The following is a 21,935-nucleotide window of genomic DNA, read 5'->3' as shown; positions in this document are numbered from 1 at the left end:
GATAAAATTGTCTAGAAATAATCCTTATTACTGTAAATATTTGCGTAATACTCGAATGATTAACATGTGAAAAAATTTTAACGGTAGCTTTCCCACTTACCACTTGGGTAAGCAATAGTATTTTATGACAAATATCGTGGAATTTATCCAAGTGGTTGTTCAGAGAAAACTAATAGCATCACATGACATTTCGTAATTTTCATTGAACTCAATCATTTAAGTATCTACTTGAATTACTAACTTATCAAGTCGCCCACGATATAGAATATATATTGCAGTTTCTAAGAACGTCTATCACAATTTCCTCATATCTAATTATCATTATTAAAGGGAATTTAATAATCAGGGGTCCCGACAAAACCGCCCGAACCAAAACCGTCCGGAAATTGCCGCCAAAACAATAATTTAGAAATGAGACAATTTTTATTTATACATAATATTATATTTTAGATACACAAATAAAAAAAACATACGAATAAAGATATATAAAAATACAGATAATAATAAAAAAATCGGCGTGTGTACTTATGTACGCGCGATAGAATTTATGCTTATGTGGCGTAACAAAACGAAGCTTGTGATAACCTAGATTCTTCGACTAGCTCTTAATTATCTTGTGAAATTACACACTCACGAAAAAGGACCGCTTATTGGAACGCCGTTGGTTTATTTCTATACACTGTAACTCATATTACTAAATTATATAATTATTTATCGTTGTATTTATTTTTAAAGTAACAACTGCCACTATGACGTTTAATAGTTTGTTTACGTAAGGAATTGCAATCGGCCGAAAATAATAAATTCGCTGCCTAGGCAACGTAACAATTCTAAACTGTAATATTATACTGTATAATCGTCACGATTGGAGTATCATACTGTGGCGTAATGGTAGTGCGTTCAGCTGATAACCGAACAATCGGTGATTCGAATCCAATCGAGTGCGTTTATTTTTGTGTGAAAAAATAAATTATGTGTTACAAGTCACACGCCAAAAATACACTGATCTGATTTTCCAAATGCGCATAAAAAAGTATAACTTCAAAAATATTAATTATCTAAAATTAAATTTCAATATTCTAAATCGGATTAAACACGTATTATCGGATTTTTTTTTGTTTTTAGTACTAAGTGATAAAAGCTGATGATTTTATGTTATTACTCTACGAACAGCTGCAACGGATTAAATCTCAAATTACACTGATTATCGTAAGTATGTAAATTTCTATCGATACGAAATTCGAAAAAACAAAAAAATAGTTTTATGTTTTTGTATTTTTTGCGGGCGGTTTTGTCTAGGCGGATTTGTCCGAGCGGTATTGACGAGCACTCGCACGGGCGGATTTGGTTTGGGGGTAATGTCCGGGCGGTTTTGTGTGGGTGCCGATGCCTAGTTCGCAAGCGTATGTTACAATATTTTCTCGTCTATCACTTTATTATAGTTGTTGAGATAAAATTAATAACATAACATTATCGCACATTTCGTAATTTTCATTGAACTCAATCATTTATGTTCCTACTTAAATTACTTATCAAGTCACTTACGATTTAGAATATAGATTGCAGATTCTAAGAACAATAATTCTCCATAATTTAATATTATTATTAGATGTAATTTAATAATTATAAACGATTTGTCATATTTTACACAGTCCGGCATTAAATACGATTTATGCCCCAGAATTATTTTAAAGATGCCTAGTTGTCTAAGCGTCTTATCACTTTCTAATGAATGACAAGTAAAATTAAGTTTAAAAGTATTTTTAATCGTAGTACAGTAGTCAAACCAAATCCTGGTACGCCAATAATAAGGAAACAATCTAAAACACTATTAACTCATTTAGTGCTAACAACGCGACTGGCGCGTTTGCAGTAATTGGACATTATATATAATTAACATGATATTTAAATGTGGTACTTAATTAAAAAGTAATTAACTGGTCAGCAGTAAATGTATTAATACGCTACGATCTATTAGATAACACACTGATGTAGGTATTATTTAAATTACGATTATTGCAGCGCCGAAATTACTTTTGAATCGAGAATAATCTTAAAGAAATTCACATAATCACAGCTATATCATTTTCAAAAACGCGTTTTCTATCTGAAACCAATTTTTTCACACCTTTACGTCCATCGTTATGCCGTGTTTTTTTTTTAACATTTTTTCTGTTTTAATTTTAGCTATTTTATTATTCACTGTTTTCGTTTGTTGCAGACGTTTGACCGCGATGAGCCGGCCAGAGAAAAAGAAGCCTATATCACAGTGCGAGCGACTGATAATGGCGTGCCCACGCTTGACGACACCTGTAACCTCAAGGTCATCATTGAAGACATCAACGACAATCAACCGGTCTTTGATAAAGTGGTATGTTTAGTATTTCATTATATTCCGTACCTTTTTGTCACAGGTATTGAAAGAGTTTCTCTGATTATTAAAACTGTCCCGAAAACTTAAAATATCAGATTTTCAGTTGTATCGACAAATTGCATTGAGTAAAATTTATAAGTACAATATTTGTAATCTATAAATTGCTTAATACACTACAATATTGAAAAGTATAGTTTTTTTTTTATAACAGATCATTTTTTTAAAAATTTTAATAGTAGGTAGGTTGCCCTAAAACTACCAAATAAAAGTTTATCAAATATGTCTTAAATACTTAATTAATCTATGTGTAAGTTTGTGTTTATGATAATGCATAGATTTAGACTAGGAAATGTGTTACCGCACTTAGATTAAAAATATAATAGTAAAAAAAAATAGCAATGCTTAGAAAATATTCTGAAATAAAAATATACAATACAATGTTTATATTTTTGTCTGTATGTGGAAATATGCTTTTATATATTATTAAGTCTACTAAATAACAGAAATGACGACTGTTACTACATTTTATTAGGCATTTATAAAAAAATATAATCTTATTAAAAAAATTATATAGTGTATCAAATTTTGTACTCCTAATTATGATGGCATATAGCTGGAAAATACATGCTGTCCTGCTTAGATAACTCTCAATAGATTTAACCGCAGTACCATTTGGTAACTAATATCAACATTTGTCAATGTAATATAACATTTTACGAACGTCGATAATATTGTTTGATTCGGTGATTTGTTAAAAAAATGATGTTACATATTTACGTCAAAAGACAAGGACATGTTCGATTTAGCTATCTGACATCTTACGGCGGATAGATTATAAATTATTATATCTCTATTTTCATATAAAAAGATTCAGAATCTTTATTATTATACATATTATGTATTTAATGCCTCTTTTAAAAAAATATATTTTTTGTTATTTTCATTTATTTCGAACAATTAAAAAAAAACAATACAACTATGTTACAAATTAGGTCTTTCGTGGGAATGTCTGGAAGGTTTGTTTTGAAAAAGTTCATTTTATGCTTTGGAGTAATGTTTTCGACAGTTTTTATTTGTGTTACTTTTTAGTTGTGTAAATGTTTTCATTTTTATTATTTAATGCATGTTGATTTTTGTTAGACTCTTACGCACCATGTAGATAGCAAAATTAGGTTTTTTTAACTAGCACAGCACTACTATGTTTAGAAATTATTATGTTTCATTTAAGTGAAACTTGTTTTCTACACATTTCTTTAGAATTAAACTGGCACAAGTACACAACACTTTTTTATAACTGATAAATGAGTCGTCTGGTATCAAATATAGAATTATCACACATTAAGTAGATGGTACCATAACTTCTACTTATGATATCAGACGACTCAGGGCAACAAGATTTGTAATTTTTAATTAAAAAACGCTACTTTTTTCGATTTAAAAATATTATATTTTAATACAAAAAACTTTTATTCTAACAAACAGCAGAGCTATTATTAAATATACCTACACCTTTTTTTTCAAAAAGAAAAATTACGGCAAGCTCACGGCATAATACTAAATAGGTACTCTTTAATTTGGTAAATAATTCACAAATTACTTTAAATTGATTATTAGCGTGTTGGTTATATGAGTTTTTTTGGAATCAAATATAGAACTATCTATAGGTAGGTACTTTTACATATGTAGAAAAAATATCAATGAATAAATGCTGCGTATCTTACACGAAACTTTTACTTTCTTATCGACGAAATATAATTCTGACTTTTCGGTATTAATTATTAATTGGTACGATATATTATCATAAACAATTAAAAACGTAAAAGACGATTTTCTATCATATGTTTCCAATATAAAAGTATGGATAGTTCTACTTTTGATACTAAATAATTGGTATCAAGCATTATAATTTTTATTTTTCCTCTATTCAAATCAGCCGTTCAAAATTCAAATAAATTACATATATATTATGGAAACAATCTTTCACAACAATATTTTAATGACCAATATATATAATATAAAAAAAATATATAAAATAATATGAGTACAATTTTTTTAATGCCATATAACATAACTACATATCGGCGTTATTGTTATATTATTTGACTATTATTTTCCGATGAGGGGGTGTATTTCCGAAATTATTGACGTTTGATAATAAATGTCATATAGATAGTTGGCTGTACATATCCTTAAGTAAATACTATGAATTTCCTCATCTGATGTTGTTAAAAAAATTGAGTTTATGGCGGTAATGTAGGCTAAGTGGGAAACGCCGAAATGTTCAAACGACAGTGTCGTGCGTCAAAAGAGGAACGAATTATTTGCCAAATAAAATAATAGTGAAAATAGTAACAGGAGATTACCTCGTTTGAAAAAATTGTGCCATTATCACTTGACAAGGGATATGGAGCAAATCATTTTTTTTTTAATTTGCCCGCTCCATTCTCAAAACACCTATCTGCTCCAGTCCAGCTCCACGCGAATCTTTTAATTTCAATTACTTACTGATGTTATAAATATTAAAAACAAATAATCAAATAAACTTTATCTAAAGTTGTACATACAATAAATCATCTTAATAATTTATTCCGTAAAACACAATTGCGGACAAGTCTTTCATTGCATGCCTTCTATAGATAGCATTCAACAGTAAATATCATCTATAATATAAAAAAAACTGGAACAGTTAAAGTGTTCTGTGTTTTGACTCCGCTCCAAAACTGTGCTCAGTTGTAGTCCAGCTCTTACACTCTCTCGTCCAGTACTAATCTTCCAACACGATTGGTGGGGTGGGGATGCGACTTCGTGACATAAATACACTATACCAAAAGCCAAAGTTTAGTGGCACTCGAAATTACCATTCAATAAATAATGCATACCTACTGATATTGGTACTAAATATTTTTTTTACATATAGTACGAGTATATTGCGTTCCTTTTAGCAAAATCTTTTTTTAACAAAAGAAGATAAAATATACCTATATACAGCTATGCTATTCATAGTTGGCAATCAGGAACGGTTTCGTCCACTTACTTACTTCACCATGTTGGATCCTAAGACGACCATATTATATGGGCCTCCACAGAGTCAAGGTTGTATTAACAGATTTATGTTTTTATGAGAAATGGATTTTAACAACTTGCTCACCCTGTTAGGCCCATAATCTGGGCCGAAAACACACATTGAAAAACAATATGTGTATTTGCCAGACCTGGCAACACACGACATTATAAGCCGATAACTGATTTAATTTATTAGTTATTACTCAACTGAGGTAATTAAATGGAAATTGAATATGTAGGTTCTTTTAAATATTCAAATGGATCTGTCCAACATTTCAAAATATTATATTAGGATAGTTTTCACATTGAAAATGATTATTCTAACATTATCAATGACTTACTTCGACCATTTTATTATTAGGTTACTAACCTAACCTAACCTAACAATATGTAAATATAAACCTAATCTACCATATTATCAATATACAACAAGGAAATACTAGTAAAATTGATTAACAGTGTAATGTGTAATATGAAAGGATTTTAACTATATTCTATTTACGTTGTGCATTTGTAATTTGTGTATAGTAAGTAGGTACCTGAAGACACCGAAAGGTGGAACCTGGGTCGCAAAATATTACTTAAATATAAAAGTACAAAACTTTAATCAATTAAAATTTAACATTAATACTATGTTCGATGACCCTTTTCATGTGAAAACTATTGAAATATGTTTATAATAAAACAGTTACACTTTTATGATTTCTATATGAAAATAAATATACCACATTATATAATTTTAGGTAGGTATATATATATCGTTGGGTTTTAAGTGCGGTGTGTTACTAAACATTGAATGGATGGTGTATTATTTTTATGTCATAGTTCATAGTAATATCGCATATCATAGGTTCGACATTTGACCCTAGTAAGTCCTTCATTGAACATGTAACTGTTTTATAATGCGTTGTATTTGTTTTAATTTATCTTCTGTCTAGTGTATGTATTTGTTGGACACGAAGAAACGTTCTAATGTATATATTTTTTGCAGTCGTATTCGGAATCAGTGCCGCAGGATTTGCAGGCGGGGAGGGAGGTGATGAGGATATCAGCGACGGACATCGATGATGGCAACAATTCGATCGTCCAGTACAGCTTAGACACATCATCGAGCGATCATATTTATTTTGAGATCGACAGAGATACCGGTCTCATCTTCCTCAATAGAACGATAGATGTAAGTACTGACACATTTAATTGTGATTGATTACAAAGGCATATTAAATTTATTTTCATACCTCGCAACAATCCCTCTGGGACTTTATCCCCGTGTAATATGCAACAAATACCTAAGAGGATAAAGCTTATCAGCAGAAAGTCAAATAAAATACATCTGAAAGAGAAAATATAATCTAGGGGCTAAGACCTCAATATGAATAAGTCCGCTTTTAAACTATAAAATAATCTAATATTGTCGTAATATATTGTAGGTAGTGTTTTTTTAGAAGTAGGGTTGCAATACCGAATGAATATATCAATACCGGTATATCGGTATTTATTATTTCAAAAACTATAGCTATTAAAATCTATTTAAAACATTATTTTATTGCAATCTAAAGTACCTACCTAGATTTACTATGTTGACCTTAATAAATATGCGTAGATCATAATATTGTAGAACTGCTGATTTTCAACAATACTATAAATCCTAGTAATCCTAAATATTTCTCTTAAATTAAACGCTTGTTGGATCAACGTTGGGTCAATAGATATAGAATAATAAAATTGGAAATACTTGAATGTTTTCTTTTTCGAAATATGTTAATTCATAGCGACGATAATTCTATATGTATATATGATGGAATTTATTTTATTATTATTCCCCTTTTTTGGTTTCAATCAAAATATTTCCGTTTTGGCATCATAACACTTATATACTAAATTCAATATACAATTATTACAAATTAGTAGATAAGTAATGAAAAAATAACATTAAGTTGATTTTCAGAAAACATAAACGTGTGTGCTTTCTTAATACCGAGAATACCGGTATTTTGGATTTATGAAACCGGTATTTCGGTATCATAAATAATTGAATACCGGTATTGCAATCCCTAATTCGGATAGTACACTCATAAATCATTTTAATTTTCTTAACAGAAAAAGCCCGGCTACAAGTTTAAACTTCGGGCTTCAGTGAATGATAAGGGGACAGAGCAGCTGAGGAACTCCATCGAACTGGACATCCAAGTTGTAGAGTCCAACAAGAAAAGTCCAAGCTTCACACTAGTGCCTGATAATCCAATTGTACTCCTAGAAAATCTCACCGACTTCGACATGCAAATAGCTACCCTAAGAGCTGTGTAAGTATAGTTGGAATGTAATTGTTTTATACATAATAATATGTTTATATTCATGATATTACCCTTTCTTATATTTATTTTGATATTAATTGAACGCTGTAAGCATGGGGACCTTATGTGTAATATGACGTGTTGCGCACCGGGGTGGTCAAATCAGGGGGAGTGATGTGACTGCCTGCACAAACTGCCCCTTGTTTCGGTCATGTCCGGAAACTTGTACGTATGCAGTTCGCGTTGTATCGGAAATATATGGCCGTATATTAAAGACCGTCCAATCTCTTTGGGTCGTATAGTACTGACATAGAATTTATGTCTAAATAAAACACGGTTCTTGTCGGTTTACGTTTATACTTTACAGGCAGCCAGCAGCAAATAAATTTTGAAAATAGCCGATATACTGGATCATTTGTTAGGTTAGGTTTTCATTCTTGAATTTATGAATTTTGCCAAAATCAGCTATGAAAACTGAATTAATGTTCATAAATTGAATTAATGTTAAAGAAAGCTGACGGCGAACTGTGCCACGGTGAAATGTTTTACGTACAATTTACATGTAACCATAATACAAGGATGTTATTTTTAATTATTTTTGTGAACCGATACTTAATATTGTGATACATAGTACTGATTTAGAGTACCATTCGTACCCTTCACGCTCTTTATTTATTTTTAAATTTATATTTTAGGCCCAATATTCCTGACGATAAAGAGTTACTCTTTGAACTTGTTTCCGGCCAAACTGAGCAGACCAATAAAAAAAATACATTCATTTTGGAGTCGGACGGTGATACTGCCTATATAAAACTTGGAGTTCATATGGATTACGAAAAAATTACTGACTACACTCTCACTGTCAGAGTACAGGTAATTTTTTTTTAGCTTATGTTTTGTGTAATAAATTTAATTATCCTCGATTATGTGTGTTTAATAATTTTATTGTTATTTAAAATTGTAATTATTTATTCTATCTCCTCACAGAACAAATATAATTTGGCCGCCGAAACAATCGTCCAAATAGTGGTCGAAGACGTTAACGATAACATACCGGTTTTTACTGAAATGAGAACCGGTACTGTACCGGAAAATGAAGACCCTGGAACTCCGGTATTTCAAGTGAAGGCCATCGACGCCGATGGAACGTCTGCCCATAACCAAGTATCATACGAACTTGCCGACCATACGGACCTCTTCAAAATCGATCCGTTAACCGGAAATATTACCACTTTGGTCAAATTTGACAGAGAAGAAAAAGATTCTTATAATGTAAAAGTGATTGCGAGGGATAATTCTATGTCGGCACTTATAAAAGGCAAGCATAATACCGGCGAACAGGTGTTCAGGATAAGTATTGCGGATAAAAACGATAATAGCCCGCATTTTTCACAAGATCTTTACGTCGCTGAGGCTGTACCAGAAGACGCTAATATCAACGAACTGATAACGCAGGTCATCGCTTTGGATAATGATACAGGTAAGAATATATTATTTTGGATCATTTTCATTGTTACTTACTTTTTAATTGTCATCCCTGATTCTCACTACTTACAAATATTTGATTATTTTCATGAACAGTGGTGCTTTTTCACGAAGTAGATAAGACGGTCGCTTCTTAAGTATTAAGTACCTAAATTCACCATCGTAACAGGTTAAATATTATTTATTATATTCTGTATCAATTGGCCTACAAATCTGTCAATGCCGCGAACCTTCACTGTCCATGAATATTTGATGGTATCAACTGCCAATTATCTTTTAAATAAAACACTATGTTTTGTAGGTATGTACTCATTCTACAATATAATGTTATTATGACCAGGACCGGTTTCGTCCGATTCTACATGACTTTCAACTAACATAAAATATACAATCTTACAGCCATTTACAATAATAGATTTAAAGATACATGTTATTTTATTGAAGACATAAAGAATACCAATAAGAAGTTCTCTGTCACAAAAAACTTAACAAAGCTTTACAAAACAAGTAGGTACTCGTAATTGGGTACTACCTACATATTGTGTTTTATTCTAATTAACATACAAAATCACAAACTAAATTTATTTGACTTTATACGCTAATATTCGATTACATACTGGAATTTATAATGGGTTTCATAGTAACGACATAACATAGTTATATATTGTTCACAAAGGAAAAATAGTGTATTGCCGATTTTCTGTAGACTTAATTAATTTACGTTCACCATCAAACTGTCAAATTGGGATCGTTTACAATGTTTATATAGTTCCTTTAAAATCTTTAGATAATACCGTGTGACTTTAAGTTCCGTTGCCATGTGGGCGGTTTATACCGACGTTACGCAAAAATAATACGAGCAATGGAACTTACAGTACCTACACCATATACCTGGGCGGACCTTTTAAAGTGCGCGTGCCAAAATCTATCAAATAATATTTTTCGACTATCTGACGTGCCGAGCAGTTTTTCGTGTGGAAAAAATTAAAAAAGGAGTTTTTAAGAATTCAATTGAAAAATTTAAAAAACTTACAATTCAGTTCTTGAAATTCTATCTTTCACCGTGTTTTCAGCCGAAGGCATATCTTTTATTCTTTGAATATTCTTTTCCTTTTTTCAATATTTTCAAAGAAATCGAGAGAGCATTTTAACCTCGCTTCTTTCATAATATATCTACTCCTCATCACTGAAGTTTTTTTCTCCATTTTTAAGGATTATGTTTGAGGTAAATTAATTTGAATGATTCCCGATTAATTTCATTCGTTTTGTTGATTGCATAATTTTATTTTTAATTTCCCAATCAATAAATTCTTTATGTTCGTCCTTGATTTTTTCAAGGAATGATTTATGGTTTGTCTCAGAATAGTGTTTTACTGACAATGTCCTGCATACAACTGTCCTTGAATACAAAATACATACCTACTGCTTTATTGCTTTCGTTAATCATGACATATTGGCAGCTCTCGTGGCGCTATGCGTAAGACGCTGGCCTTCCACCCGAGAGTTCTGGGTTCGATTCCCGATGTGGATATAATATCTGTGTTTCTCTCAAAGCCTGGGTATTTGTGATTGTTCAAAATTACCAACCTTGTACGAAAAAGCAAGGACATGGTTATTAGTAATTCTAAAAAAACCATGACATACTCCTCAGTCTATCAACTTTGAAACTCCCCTAGTCATGTTAAATAGGATGTATAAAATAAAATTAAATACATGCACTTGTCTTCACTGACACTTGCTACGGCAAACATTAGCTGAATCTAATAATCATTGTAACCAATAACAATCATAGGTAACCTCCAGTAATAACAAAATGTGTTGTCAGCTTAAAAATGAAATATAAATGCATTACAAGTTTGAATTTCTAAATCGTTCACGTGCCAGCTAAATTTTCGTACGTGTCACCTCTGGCACGAGTGTCATAGGTTTGTCAACCCTGTCATATACGATAGGTGGTGTTAGCTAGAAACAAAATGATATTTCAATGATAGTAATTCCGATGTTAGCAGGATAACTAATTGTGACGAGCCAAGTAACTAGATATCAAATGATGGTATAATTTCACCACTCGTATTTTTAAAAAGGGTAAGCAAAAAATAGTTTTGAAACAAAATATAACTCTTGAAGGGTTTACACTTTTATATACTACACCGCATTATTTTTTTACAGGGTGATTAAAAAAGGCTTTCAAAGAATAAAAGTTTTTAACGTGAATTTCTACGCTTTCTACAAAAGATTATACTTTCATTTTAAAGTTAGACCTTCGGGAAACTATGGGCAGTTCACATTGGTTTACGTTGTGTAACGAAAGCAGTGTTTTTATGCCATAAATCACGAAAAGTGAAGACCTAATGTGTACCTAACCTAGTGGGTACCTAATGGTAATGCGAAACAAACTTAGTATGTTATATCTATGGAGAACAAGGAAACTGTATAGATCCATTTTAAAAATTACTTTGCAGTAACTACGTACAAGTTAACCCTTCCTGTACTGTAACTAGATTTGGGTATTTTCCGAGAAAATCTCAATCTCGAGATTCGGGATTTCCCGAAATTATGAAATTTGGAATTCTCGAGATTCGGGATTTCCAGAAAAAAATTCTCGAGAATTCTCGAGAAATCGGGAAATTTAAAAAAAAAACTTTAAAAACTTATGTAAGAAGACAAACAAAATAGAAGTAGGAAAACAAAAATAATTTAAAACATTACTAAAATAGAATTTCAAAAAACACAGACTGTCAATCGCTGCGTCTGACAATCGCGTACGCTTTTGAGACACAAAATTCCCTGATGTTGCAAAAATTGCGCTCAATTTGAATCGACGTTGGCTTAATTGTGTTAAATGCCCCGATCAGTCCTTGAATTTTGTGTTTTCTGTCCACTTTTTCCATATAGAAAATCGTTTTTTTTTCAATTAATATTTGATATTAAAGAAATCCCGAATCCTGAGAAAAGATTCTATATATTTGACAAAAAAATGATAATGCTAAAAAAATATTTATTATTCTATTGCTGGAATTTCCTTTAAAATGCAATCATTTCCGTGAAACTAGTAAGTACGGTAACGCAACATAACGGCACTGAATTGTACACTTGAATAGCATAGTAAGAGAAAGGTTAGCAAAACTAACTAGCACCTAATGCATTATCATCGTTTTAGTCAAATATTGTTTCGGTACAAATATTGAGCGTTTTCCATGTATTAATGACCCATTTTCCAGTAGCGGACGATAACCATGTAAATATGATTAGTGTAGGTATATTATGTATTCGTATTATAATAAATGGAATGTAGCATGTTTGTGCACATCCCTCGTCACGTGTCTATATAGTTCACATACCTACCTTATACGGTGTCGTAACAATCGTTAGGTGTCTTTCCATGACAGACTTTTCACTCAACGAAAGCCGCGTCTGTACAAGCAGGGATGTTAAATAGAAAAACCAAGTGGCAATGTCCGGACGGTCCAATTCACATAAGTGTCACTCGTAAAACATAATATTATCAGCGATTTGTAATTGTTAACGTCATGAATTTTAACTATGGGGTAAATACTATAGGAGGTCGTGTGGGATAAAGATCAAAAAACGAAGATTTCAGCGTATATGAAGGCCTGAACAATAAGTAAACTTTGCAGGAAAAATAGTTGTGTCATTGTGATGCTCTTTCTTTTCTTATTGTGCGAATCAACATAATGGTAGGATACAATATTTTTTATTGTACCGCCCGATTAAAAGACTGAGAATTAAAACTTTATCGAGTCGATTTGGATATTTTCTTCCTGTTTGTTTAATACTGATTTTTTTTTTAGCTTCTGAGGTGTCGTACAGCATAGAAAGTGGTAATACGTATGACGCGTTCCTCATAGAGACGTTGACTGGTAAGATTCGTGTCAAGAACAAGCTGGATTACGAGAACCAGACCACCTACACGCTAGTCGTGCGGTCGTCTGACGGCATTTACCAGGACTTCGCTAATGTCATTATCAACATCGACAACGTCAATGATAACCCTCCAGTCTTCACCGCCAATATCACCAAGACCATCGTCGAGGAGCAGCTCATCGATGGATGCATTGCGAATGTAAGATTACTCAATTCATCAGATCTGAATATATGTATTTGAACCAATGACATTATTAATGGACGACGCACTCAGTACAGTAGCTAGCAAGTAAATTCGCCCATAGTGACATTCGCACGTGCATAGGTAGACGTCACGCATCGGGAATTTATAGCAATATCACCTTTATTATAACGGCGATAGAACAGTGTTTCTAGTATCAATGTTCGTTTGAGCGAACCTGTTCGAACCGAACCATTCGGCAGACCCGACAAAAAGTTTCGGGAATTTATACCAATATTACCTTTATTGTAATGGCGTTAGAACAGATTATGCCATTCGGCAGACCCGACAAAAAAGTGAGTGTCATTTTTTTCCAGATGCTTTGTCCATATTAATGTCATTGATTTGAACATATATAATTTTGAAAAACACTATATTATAACCAATAGAAAAAATCTTTTTTTAAAAAAGTAAGCCAATCCGACGGGAAATCGAACCCCGTATCTCCCAGGTTTACGCCCTATCCGTTGCATTACCACTATGCTACGAGGTGACATACTAATTGCGACAAATTTTAACTATTGGTCAATTTTAATACCTACTCATCAGTGCTCTTCCAAATCAAGCTAGCTAGATCTTGTGAATTATTCGTAGAATAAAAGGAATAGTTAATATGTATTTGAATATATTATTATAGAGCGCTTATGAGCAGGTATTAAAAAGGCCAATAGTTAAAATCTATCGCAATAAAGCATGGCAATCATAGCATAGTGGTGATTCACAGGGCGCGATACCCAAGAGACGCAGGTTCGATTCCTGCCGGGTGTCTTACTTTTTTGAAAAAAGTGTTTTCAAAATTATGTATGTTCAATACCATTAAGTGGTGGTATTTAATGGGTGTATTTGGCAGAACTAAGGAACATTGACATGACGAGGAAGACGAGAAATGCCACCAGTTTACGATATGCGACTTCTGTATTATGTCTTCTACGTCACTACGGTCGATTCTGGAACTAAAACCCTCCACCGCGTTTACTTTCCCCGTTTCACATTTCCCGCGCTCATAATTCAGTGTGTGTTCGACATCGCGCGGAGTTTTATTTACATTAAAATCCATAATCCTTTGTGGAGGAAACAGACGAAGAGTATTAATTCGAATGTAGTATTGTGAAGGGTTTTAATTCCGCTCAATAGTGTCAGAGATAAAAAAAAAACACGTGACGTAACAGTATCAGCGCATGGAGCGCTGTGACATAAAATAGTTGTCTATAATGCGTCGATAATGAATACAAATTTTATCGTCCGTTTATTTCTCGCAGGTTTATCATCTTTTTTGTGAAGTTCAATATCTAATTATTACAATATTCTCGTACGTAGGTGGAAGCTTACGATCCTGACATAGCTGACAGAAACGCGCCTCAAAAGATTGTCTATTTCATCGTGAAGCAAGATCAACAGAAGTTGATGTCCATCGACAACGAGGGCTGTCTCAAGCTAATCAAGCCCTTGGACAGAGACCCACCATCGGGATTCTCCACGTGGCAGGTTCTCATAGGTGCCATGGATCAGCTGGGAGGTCCAACTGGACTTCGATCAACAACGGAAGTAATCATCGAGCTTACTGACATAAACGATAACGCACCTTTCCTGACAAATGTAAGTTTTTCTTAAACTATAACTTAATTATCTATATTATATGTAAAATTTTAAATATGTTTATTTGATTTCGTCTTTCTAATTAGTTCCAACTGACATCTACATATAAAAAAATACTAAGTTTGTTAAAAAAAATATCTTTTCTGCCAATTCAATTTTTGAATTTTTAGGACAGCTGATGAAGATAATGTTTGCATATTTTGGATTCGATTTTAATTTGATATTATTTTATTTGACTTAGCTGTATCAATGAACGACCTCAAGCGAAACACATCAGCTAGTAATATTGTAATCAGAAGTAATCTTATCTATTTTTTTTTTGCACACACCACTAGACATGATAACAGCAAATAAACCATTGACGATTATTATTGAAGATAGTATAATCTTTAATTTTAGATTATGATTTATTTAAGACTAAGTTTATACAATATTAAAGAAAGTTGATTTTTTTATTAAACTTGAACGGATAACTTAAGGGAGAGTGTAGTAAAATACTAAAGATGCATTTTAATACATTTTTTTACCATCTTTGATCCTAAGAAAATCATAATATTGGCCTCCACGTGAAATCAGCTTGTATTAACAGAATTTATTTTTACGAGAAATGGATGTTGGCCACTTGCACAACATATTGGGTCCAAATTCATATCTAAAAATAACATGTGATTTTTTTGACGGGATTTGAACCTGGAACAAATGACTCGACCGTCGTTGGCATCACAATTTACTGATAATTTATATTTTACAGTGCATTAAATAATTAATACGTCGTAATCGGAAAAGATTGAAAAAAAATGTGTGCAGCTGTAGGTACTTAGTTATGTATATAGTTGGGTAAAGTTTTTAAAAACATTCTTTATTTAACGTAGTATTTTTTAATTATTTACTATATTAAAATAATATAATACCGGGATTGGATAATTTTCAATCCCGGTGTTTCGGTATTCAGAAATTGGATGCATTCCCGGAATCCCGAAGCCCTAAATCTTACCAATGTCCAGTATTTCTCTATTTACCCCCGTTGCTTAATTTCTTAGTCCAATATTTAAAGACACGAAGCCTTCCAATTGGACCAGACCTGAGCTGCGTCGTAAAATAATCGTAAACTTTTGAGTGCCCATTCGTTAAAGAGATGGGCATAAAATATAGTTCGCCCTACAGTATGTCTGCTACCCGCTCAACGTTACGTTATTGCAGGGTTTTTACGGAAAATCCCGCGTAGACTGGCGATACGTAAATTCCTACATACATATTATTATTCTTCGCGTATCAAATAAAAATGTTGAAGATTTCATAGTAAAGTTGTAAAGCAATTTTGTTTTATATCCATTTATTATATTATAAAGTTTGCTAGCTCTTAATAATATTATTTTATTTCTTTATCAGAATCATATATTATTTAAATATATCATCGCTTTCATTATCGTCATGGGCCCCACAAGGGGAGCTGACAGGGTTCTAGCCTTGGGTCCCGGGCTCAGGAGGGGCCCAACGTAGTAGGTCAACCAAATAAGTGAGATGAACACACATTTTTCAATTTCTTTTATTTTGTTAACTGTCAATTCATGGTGGAACTGCACTGTATTGTTGTTTTAATTTAATAAAACGCAATTTTTTTGTAGTACTTATTCCACTTTTAATCAATATATTAGGACCGGTTTCGTCTGCCTCAGAGGGACATTTTCAACTCTTTGAAGTTGAAAGAAGAAGAGTTGAAAATGTCCCTCTAATGCAGACGAAACCGGTCCTAATCTATTGATTAAAAGTGGAATAAGTACTACAAAAAAATTGCGTTTTATTAAATTAAAACAACAATGAACACACATCACAAATTTACCCCAATAGTAAAAAAGTCGCCTGCGGCGGTAATTCTCTTCAAATGTTAATATTGATTATGGTTTTAAAACATGTAGTTATGCGATATAATTGTAATGTGTGTCAATACTCGACAATTTAATAATTCAAGTGGATGTATTAAAAATACTTAACATCGCTAAAAATATACTAAATACTCTTAATTTCACCCCTAACACTATTTGAAAAAAGTTACTGTCGAGCGTCATACTGTCTTTAATCTTAGTGATAGGTAGGGGGGCCTACCCATGATTCTGGCCTGGGGGCCTGTTTCAGGGTGTGGTAACAGATGTCGCTATGTGTACTTCCTTTATTAAACTTGTGAAGGCGGTTAACTTTGAAGTGAGGCGTTGAACCGTGTACATCAAGAAATATTGACAATTACATAAATTAGTTGACATCATAATTTATTTTAATGGGTTTCTGTGCTAAAAATATCTTCATTATTATTTTTTTCTTTGATTTAATGGGTGTCAGATCGAATCGTCACCAAATGAAAGTATTGATACTTTTGACGGCCCTACTTATAAATAGGTGTCTATAGATATTAGTTTCTCTGATAAATATTTGATATCATTTTATAGATTTAAAAAAAAATGATAACCACTACACTCAAACTACACATACCTAAATAACGTAATTTTTATTAAAAAATATTTCGTTTCGATGTCCAATTTCTTATTTATCTATATTTATCTTTGTGGAACATCACTGTTTACATACACGCCATTTCTCCCAAAAATGCTATTTATTCAAGTTTCATTCTAGTATTTGTCTTAGCTTAAAATTGATCGATAAAAAATCAGTTCGAATTGAATGCTTTTCCGCCATGGGTGAATCGGCTAGATCAGTGTTCTTCAACCTTTCAACACCCGCGGCCCGGCCAACATAGGAAAAATATTTCGCGGACCGGTATATTTTTTGGATTTGAAGAAAAAAATCATAAATTCAGTATATTGGCAAAAACTGTAGATCTACTGAAATTTCAGTAGGCATATCAACACTGATTCATCGGCCAGCATTTCATCTAGTCCTAGTAGGAATTCCACGAATCGTGTAGCGGTATAGTCGGTTGAAAGCTTGATGAAAGCTTTCGCGGACCACCGGTTGGATAACACTGGGCTAGATAGTCTTTTGTTGTTTTAAAATTGCTGACTATTTCGTATATTTATATGCAATACCAATGACGAAGGGTAGAGGTAGGCTTTTAAGATCCGACATAAATAGTGGATACTAAACTTTGTCAGTCAAACGTATTTGTTTTCATTGAACTAATACCCCGTTTACACGTGCATGGATTTACTGCTGACAGTACGTGTTATTTCAGTCATAATAAAAAATGCACGCGTAAACACGTATTATCGTGCCAATTGCAAGATTGCATGCATGAATAAAAAAAACAGAAGCTTCTGATATATTATCATATAGGTATATCAAGATATTATTCAATGAAATGATTATTCGCAGATCCAACCCGTGATTTGGTATGAAAACCAGCCCCCAGCAAAGATAGTCCTGCTGACTGCGAAGGATTATGACTCCGATGAAAATGGACCTCCATTTTCCTTCAAATTAGACGACAGCGCGTCGCAAGACGTCAAAACCAAGTTCTACATACAAGGTAAGATACTTTATTTCCACTGTATTTCTTTATTCCCACGACAGGCGCATGATGGATTGATGCTGATGGTAAAAGCGTTCGTACATTCATTTTTCAGGAATGGTGCATTACGTTAAAGTAGGGCTTGTATTACCGGTTAACCGAATTATCACTGGCATTATGAACGGTTAATAATGATTGTACTCTCGATACTATACGACAATCTACCAGATGCATAACGATGTGTCAAACAATATCCGTATCTTAATTGTTAAAATATTTTCATTTGCGTCAACTATATTATATAGCTGTGCCCGAATTGGCGTCATAACGCAGATTCTAATCCCGCGCCTGAATTTAACAAAGTGCAAAACTCTAAAAAATACCGATACGTTTAAAAAGCACACATTTTAACAGAAATATATTTCAAAATTAACAACAAATACCTATATTGTGTCAACGGCATTCAAGTTTCGTTTCATGTTTGAAGACTAGAGTTTCTTTCTTGTAGGACAGACATAGAAAATTAAATAACATACCGCTTAGATGAATAATAATTGTTTAATTGTTATTTTATATACGCGGAAATTCGGAGTAATATACAAAAACATTAAATAATGCATGCAATTGTTTCATCGTATTTTATTTCTCACTAAAATAGGTAACGAACTACCTTCATTAAGTATCAAATAGTCAGAAATTTGATACGCATGAAAATAAATATTGATAAATATCTAGCGTTTTTTCAACACATTTAAAGTTGTTGGAGGCATCAAAAAACGCTAGTAAAAACTCCACAAGCCAGATGCGTTTTTTTTCAAGCTAGATGCTTATTAAAAAAATGATAGATCTGGCAAAAAAAAACTCTAAATTGACAACGCTGGTTGTTTTTTATCGGGTTGAATCCTAATGACTGATTATCCACCACCCATGTAAGGAGTATTCTAATATAACCGTATTTGAGAGGATATGGTGTTTTACTGCTCTCTAAATCTTAGGCAGCTACTGTTGTATTACCGGTTAACCGAATGTAATATTAATATGAATATTTTACTCGTTAACCGGTCGGAGCAATATTTTAGTATCGTATTACCGACTGTATTTTTCCGGCTAATTAGCCAAATAGTGAACACGATTGGTAGTATAATATACACGGTAGTCCAAAACAAACTTCATAATAATAATTTTAAACACAATAATAAAACTTTCATTAAACAATTTATCCTGCTTTGCTGGCTGAACGAAATTTGTCTTTTTAAGTGGTTAGTTGGGGTTTTCTCTTTCTGAATTGTAGTATTATGAACTAATTTTTGTGTTTATTTTTTATGGTAAGTGTGTATTGAACTGACAACTGAGCGGTGCGGTGCGTTAGAAGTTTTGAGTCCTCTGTTGTTCTTTAGGCTACGCCTCGAGCATTGTATCATTTTCGAGTTCTTGATCTTACAGATTATCTGGTATCTGAACATCTCGAACTACTGAAATTCTCCAACATATGTGCATATGCCCACAGCCCAGGGGGTGGGGCAGAATGGTTCCCAACATACGCTCTAAACAAATGCAATATACTTCATGGAGAATTAAGTGAAAAAAACACTACAAGAACTCGAGAGATACATTTATTTATTATTTTATTCGATCTATGACTTTCACTATTTTATAGTGGCTCTTCGCCCAAAAAGTTTATGAGCCCTATCCTAACTTTCAAAGAAATATCGATATTTTTTGGGTTCAAAATCACTATTTTATTATTGTTTTCACACTATACTAGATCTTGACCAATGAGTGTTGTAGTAGTATTAGTGAACCACAGAAACACCCAGGCTCGTCACATAGATATATTGTGAATTGTGACCTCACCGGGTATCGAAATTGGAGTTCACGAATGAGAAGTCAGTGTCGTTATTTCTGTGTTTTATATTTATTTTATTTAATCTTTTTTAATTTGCACAATAATATATTTGTTAATGTTATTACATTTGAAACATAAATATTCTTCAAGCTCTTTTTGGGTCATCGTGTGTGTGTAGGTACACAGTTAAGTTAAGTTCACTTTTGCGTGACGACTTGAAGAGGATTCATTTCGCGGAATTTCACATTGCACACATTTGGGATGACAGACGCTAAGCATCTCAGTATCATGACTGTCATGACGTCATGAGACAGCGTCCCCGGGGGCGCTCCTGCTTAAGGGGTGGATTCATCTTAGTAGGGGGAGCTTTCTTGAAGATTAAGCACTTATCCGGGCCATGACGTGCACACTCCCTTCGACATACTTCCATTAACTAATTTAACTTTGAGTCTCATGCCCTCGCAGGAACGTGGTCACTGCGGATCATTAAAAGCTGGAATACACTTAAGTCGATCATTAAAAATGGCTGTAGCTAAAAGTTAATGGTTTCTCTATTAACACTTTGGCTCGTAAAAAGTTTCACGATCCCTTTGATCGTACTGTAGCGAAGTGTTAATTGAGCTATCATTGCAAATTGATTTTTACTAATACAGGTAGGTACAGGTGAAACTCGACTATAATAAGACCATAATAAGACCCACTAAAGTTTAAAATCATCTTTCAATTATAATTATTATTTACAACGAAAATCAAAAATATTCTTTCACAAGGGATTTTGTACGAGTTGAATGGTTGTTTATTACTTAATTCACCATAAGCATATGTTATGTATATAGGAAAAAATAGGCTCTCTATGCTAAGCGATAATTTTGTTCATATAATTATTTACAAGTAGGTTCAATTATTTATATTAATAAAATTTGAAATCAAGATTACAATACATCTTTAATGTGAAAATGAATTATTAGTGTTGCCTAAATATCTGTATCTGAAAACCAGTGTAAAGTCAAAAAGTAATAATACTTATAACATAATATATATAATTCCTGCATTTTGTTGGTGTAAGCCAGATATAACTTGAAAATTTTCGTGTGTTTTACACAATATCCAACAATAATGTGATTTAGCCAAATATTCAAGGTTTATCGGAGATTTAAAAAATATTCAACGGAAAGGATTAGAGATCACTACTTAAATATTTGCATAAAGTGAGTACTAAATATGAATGTTATTTTTTTGGGTTCGCGTTGTGGAGTTACGAGAACCCTTTTGGGGTGAAGGAGTTGGAGGATGAAGAAGACTTGCTGTCAATTATGACTCGCTATTTATATAAATGAATATTCGATAAATTAAGAAAGCCATTATCGATGTAGGTCACTATTGGCAATATGACCGATGCATCGTTGCAACTTCGCGGCGTTTTGCTAACCAAGCTTTGATGTTTGATCCTCATCAAAGTAATAAATGTATATTCGATAAATTAAGAAAGCCATTATTGATGTAGGTCACTATTGGCAATATGATGACCGAAGCATCGTTGCAACTTCGCGGAGTTTTGCTAACCAAGCTTTGTTGTTTGACCCTCATCGAAGCATGTCACACTTGCAGAATGTACTGATCGTAGCTGAGGTGATGTGCCACACTTGTGTAACGCCACATATTTTAATCATTGTGATGTATTTGTGCCGTGA

General features: G+C 32.8%; 1 protein-coding gene across 1 annotated transcript in view; it reads left to right on the top strand.

Annotated features, from left to right (window-relative positions):
• shg (DE-cadherin) overlaps positions 1-21,935 on the top strand; it is a 158,511-nt gene that overhangs the window by 28,709 nt on the left and 107,867 nt on the right. Inside the window, exons 5-12 of the mRNA XM_085956835.1 lie at positions 2,222-2,371; positions 6,429-6,614; positions 7,538-7,740; positions 8,427-8,604; positions 8,719-9,211; positions 13,029-13,300; positions 14,660-14,938; positions 18,263-18,416. Of these exons, the coding sequence (XP_085812961.1) occupies positions 2,222-2,371; positions 6,429-6,614; positions 7,538-7,740; positions 8,427-8,604; positions 8,719-9,211; positions 13,029-13,300; positions 14,660-14,938; positions 18,263-18,416 (1,915 nt within the window). The remainder of the gene's footprint in view (positions 1-2,221; positions 2,372-6,428; positions 6,615-7,537; positions 7,741-8,426; positions 8,605-8,718; positions 9,212-13,028; positions 13,301-14,659; positions 14,939-18,262; positions 18,417-21,935) is intronic.

This window comes from Rhyacophila brunnea, unplaced genomic scaffold (genome assembly GCF_057557595.1).
Source record: "Rhyacophila brunnea isolate RB1 unplaced genomic scaffold, BYU_Rbru_1.0 scaffold_6, whole genome shotgun sequence".
Classification (NCBI taxonomy): Eukaryota; Metazoa; Arthropoda; class Insecta; order Trichoptera; family Rhyacophilidae; genus Rhyacophila; species Rhyacophila brunnea.
Note: the sequence above shows the minus strand (reverse complement) of the source record. Positions and strands in the feature narration are given on the sequence as shown.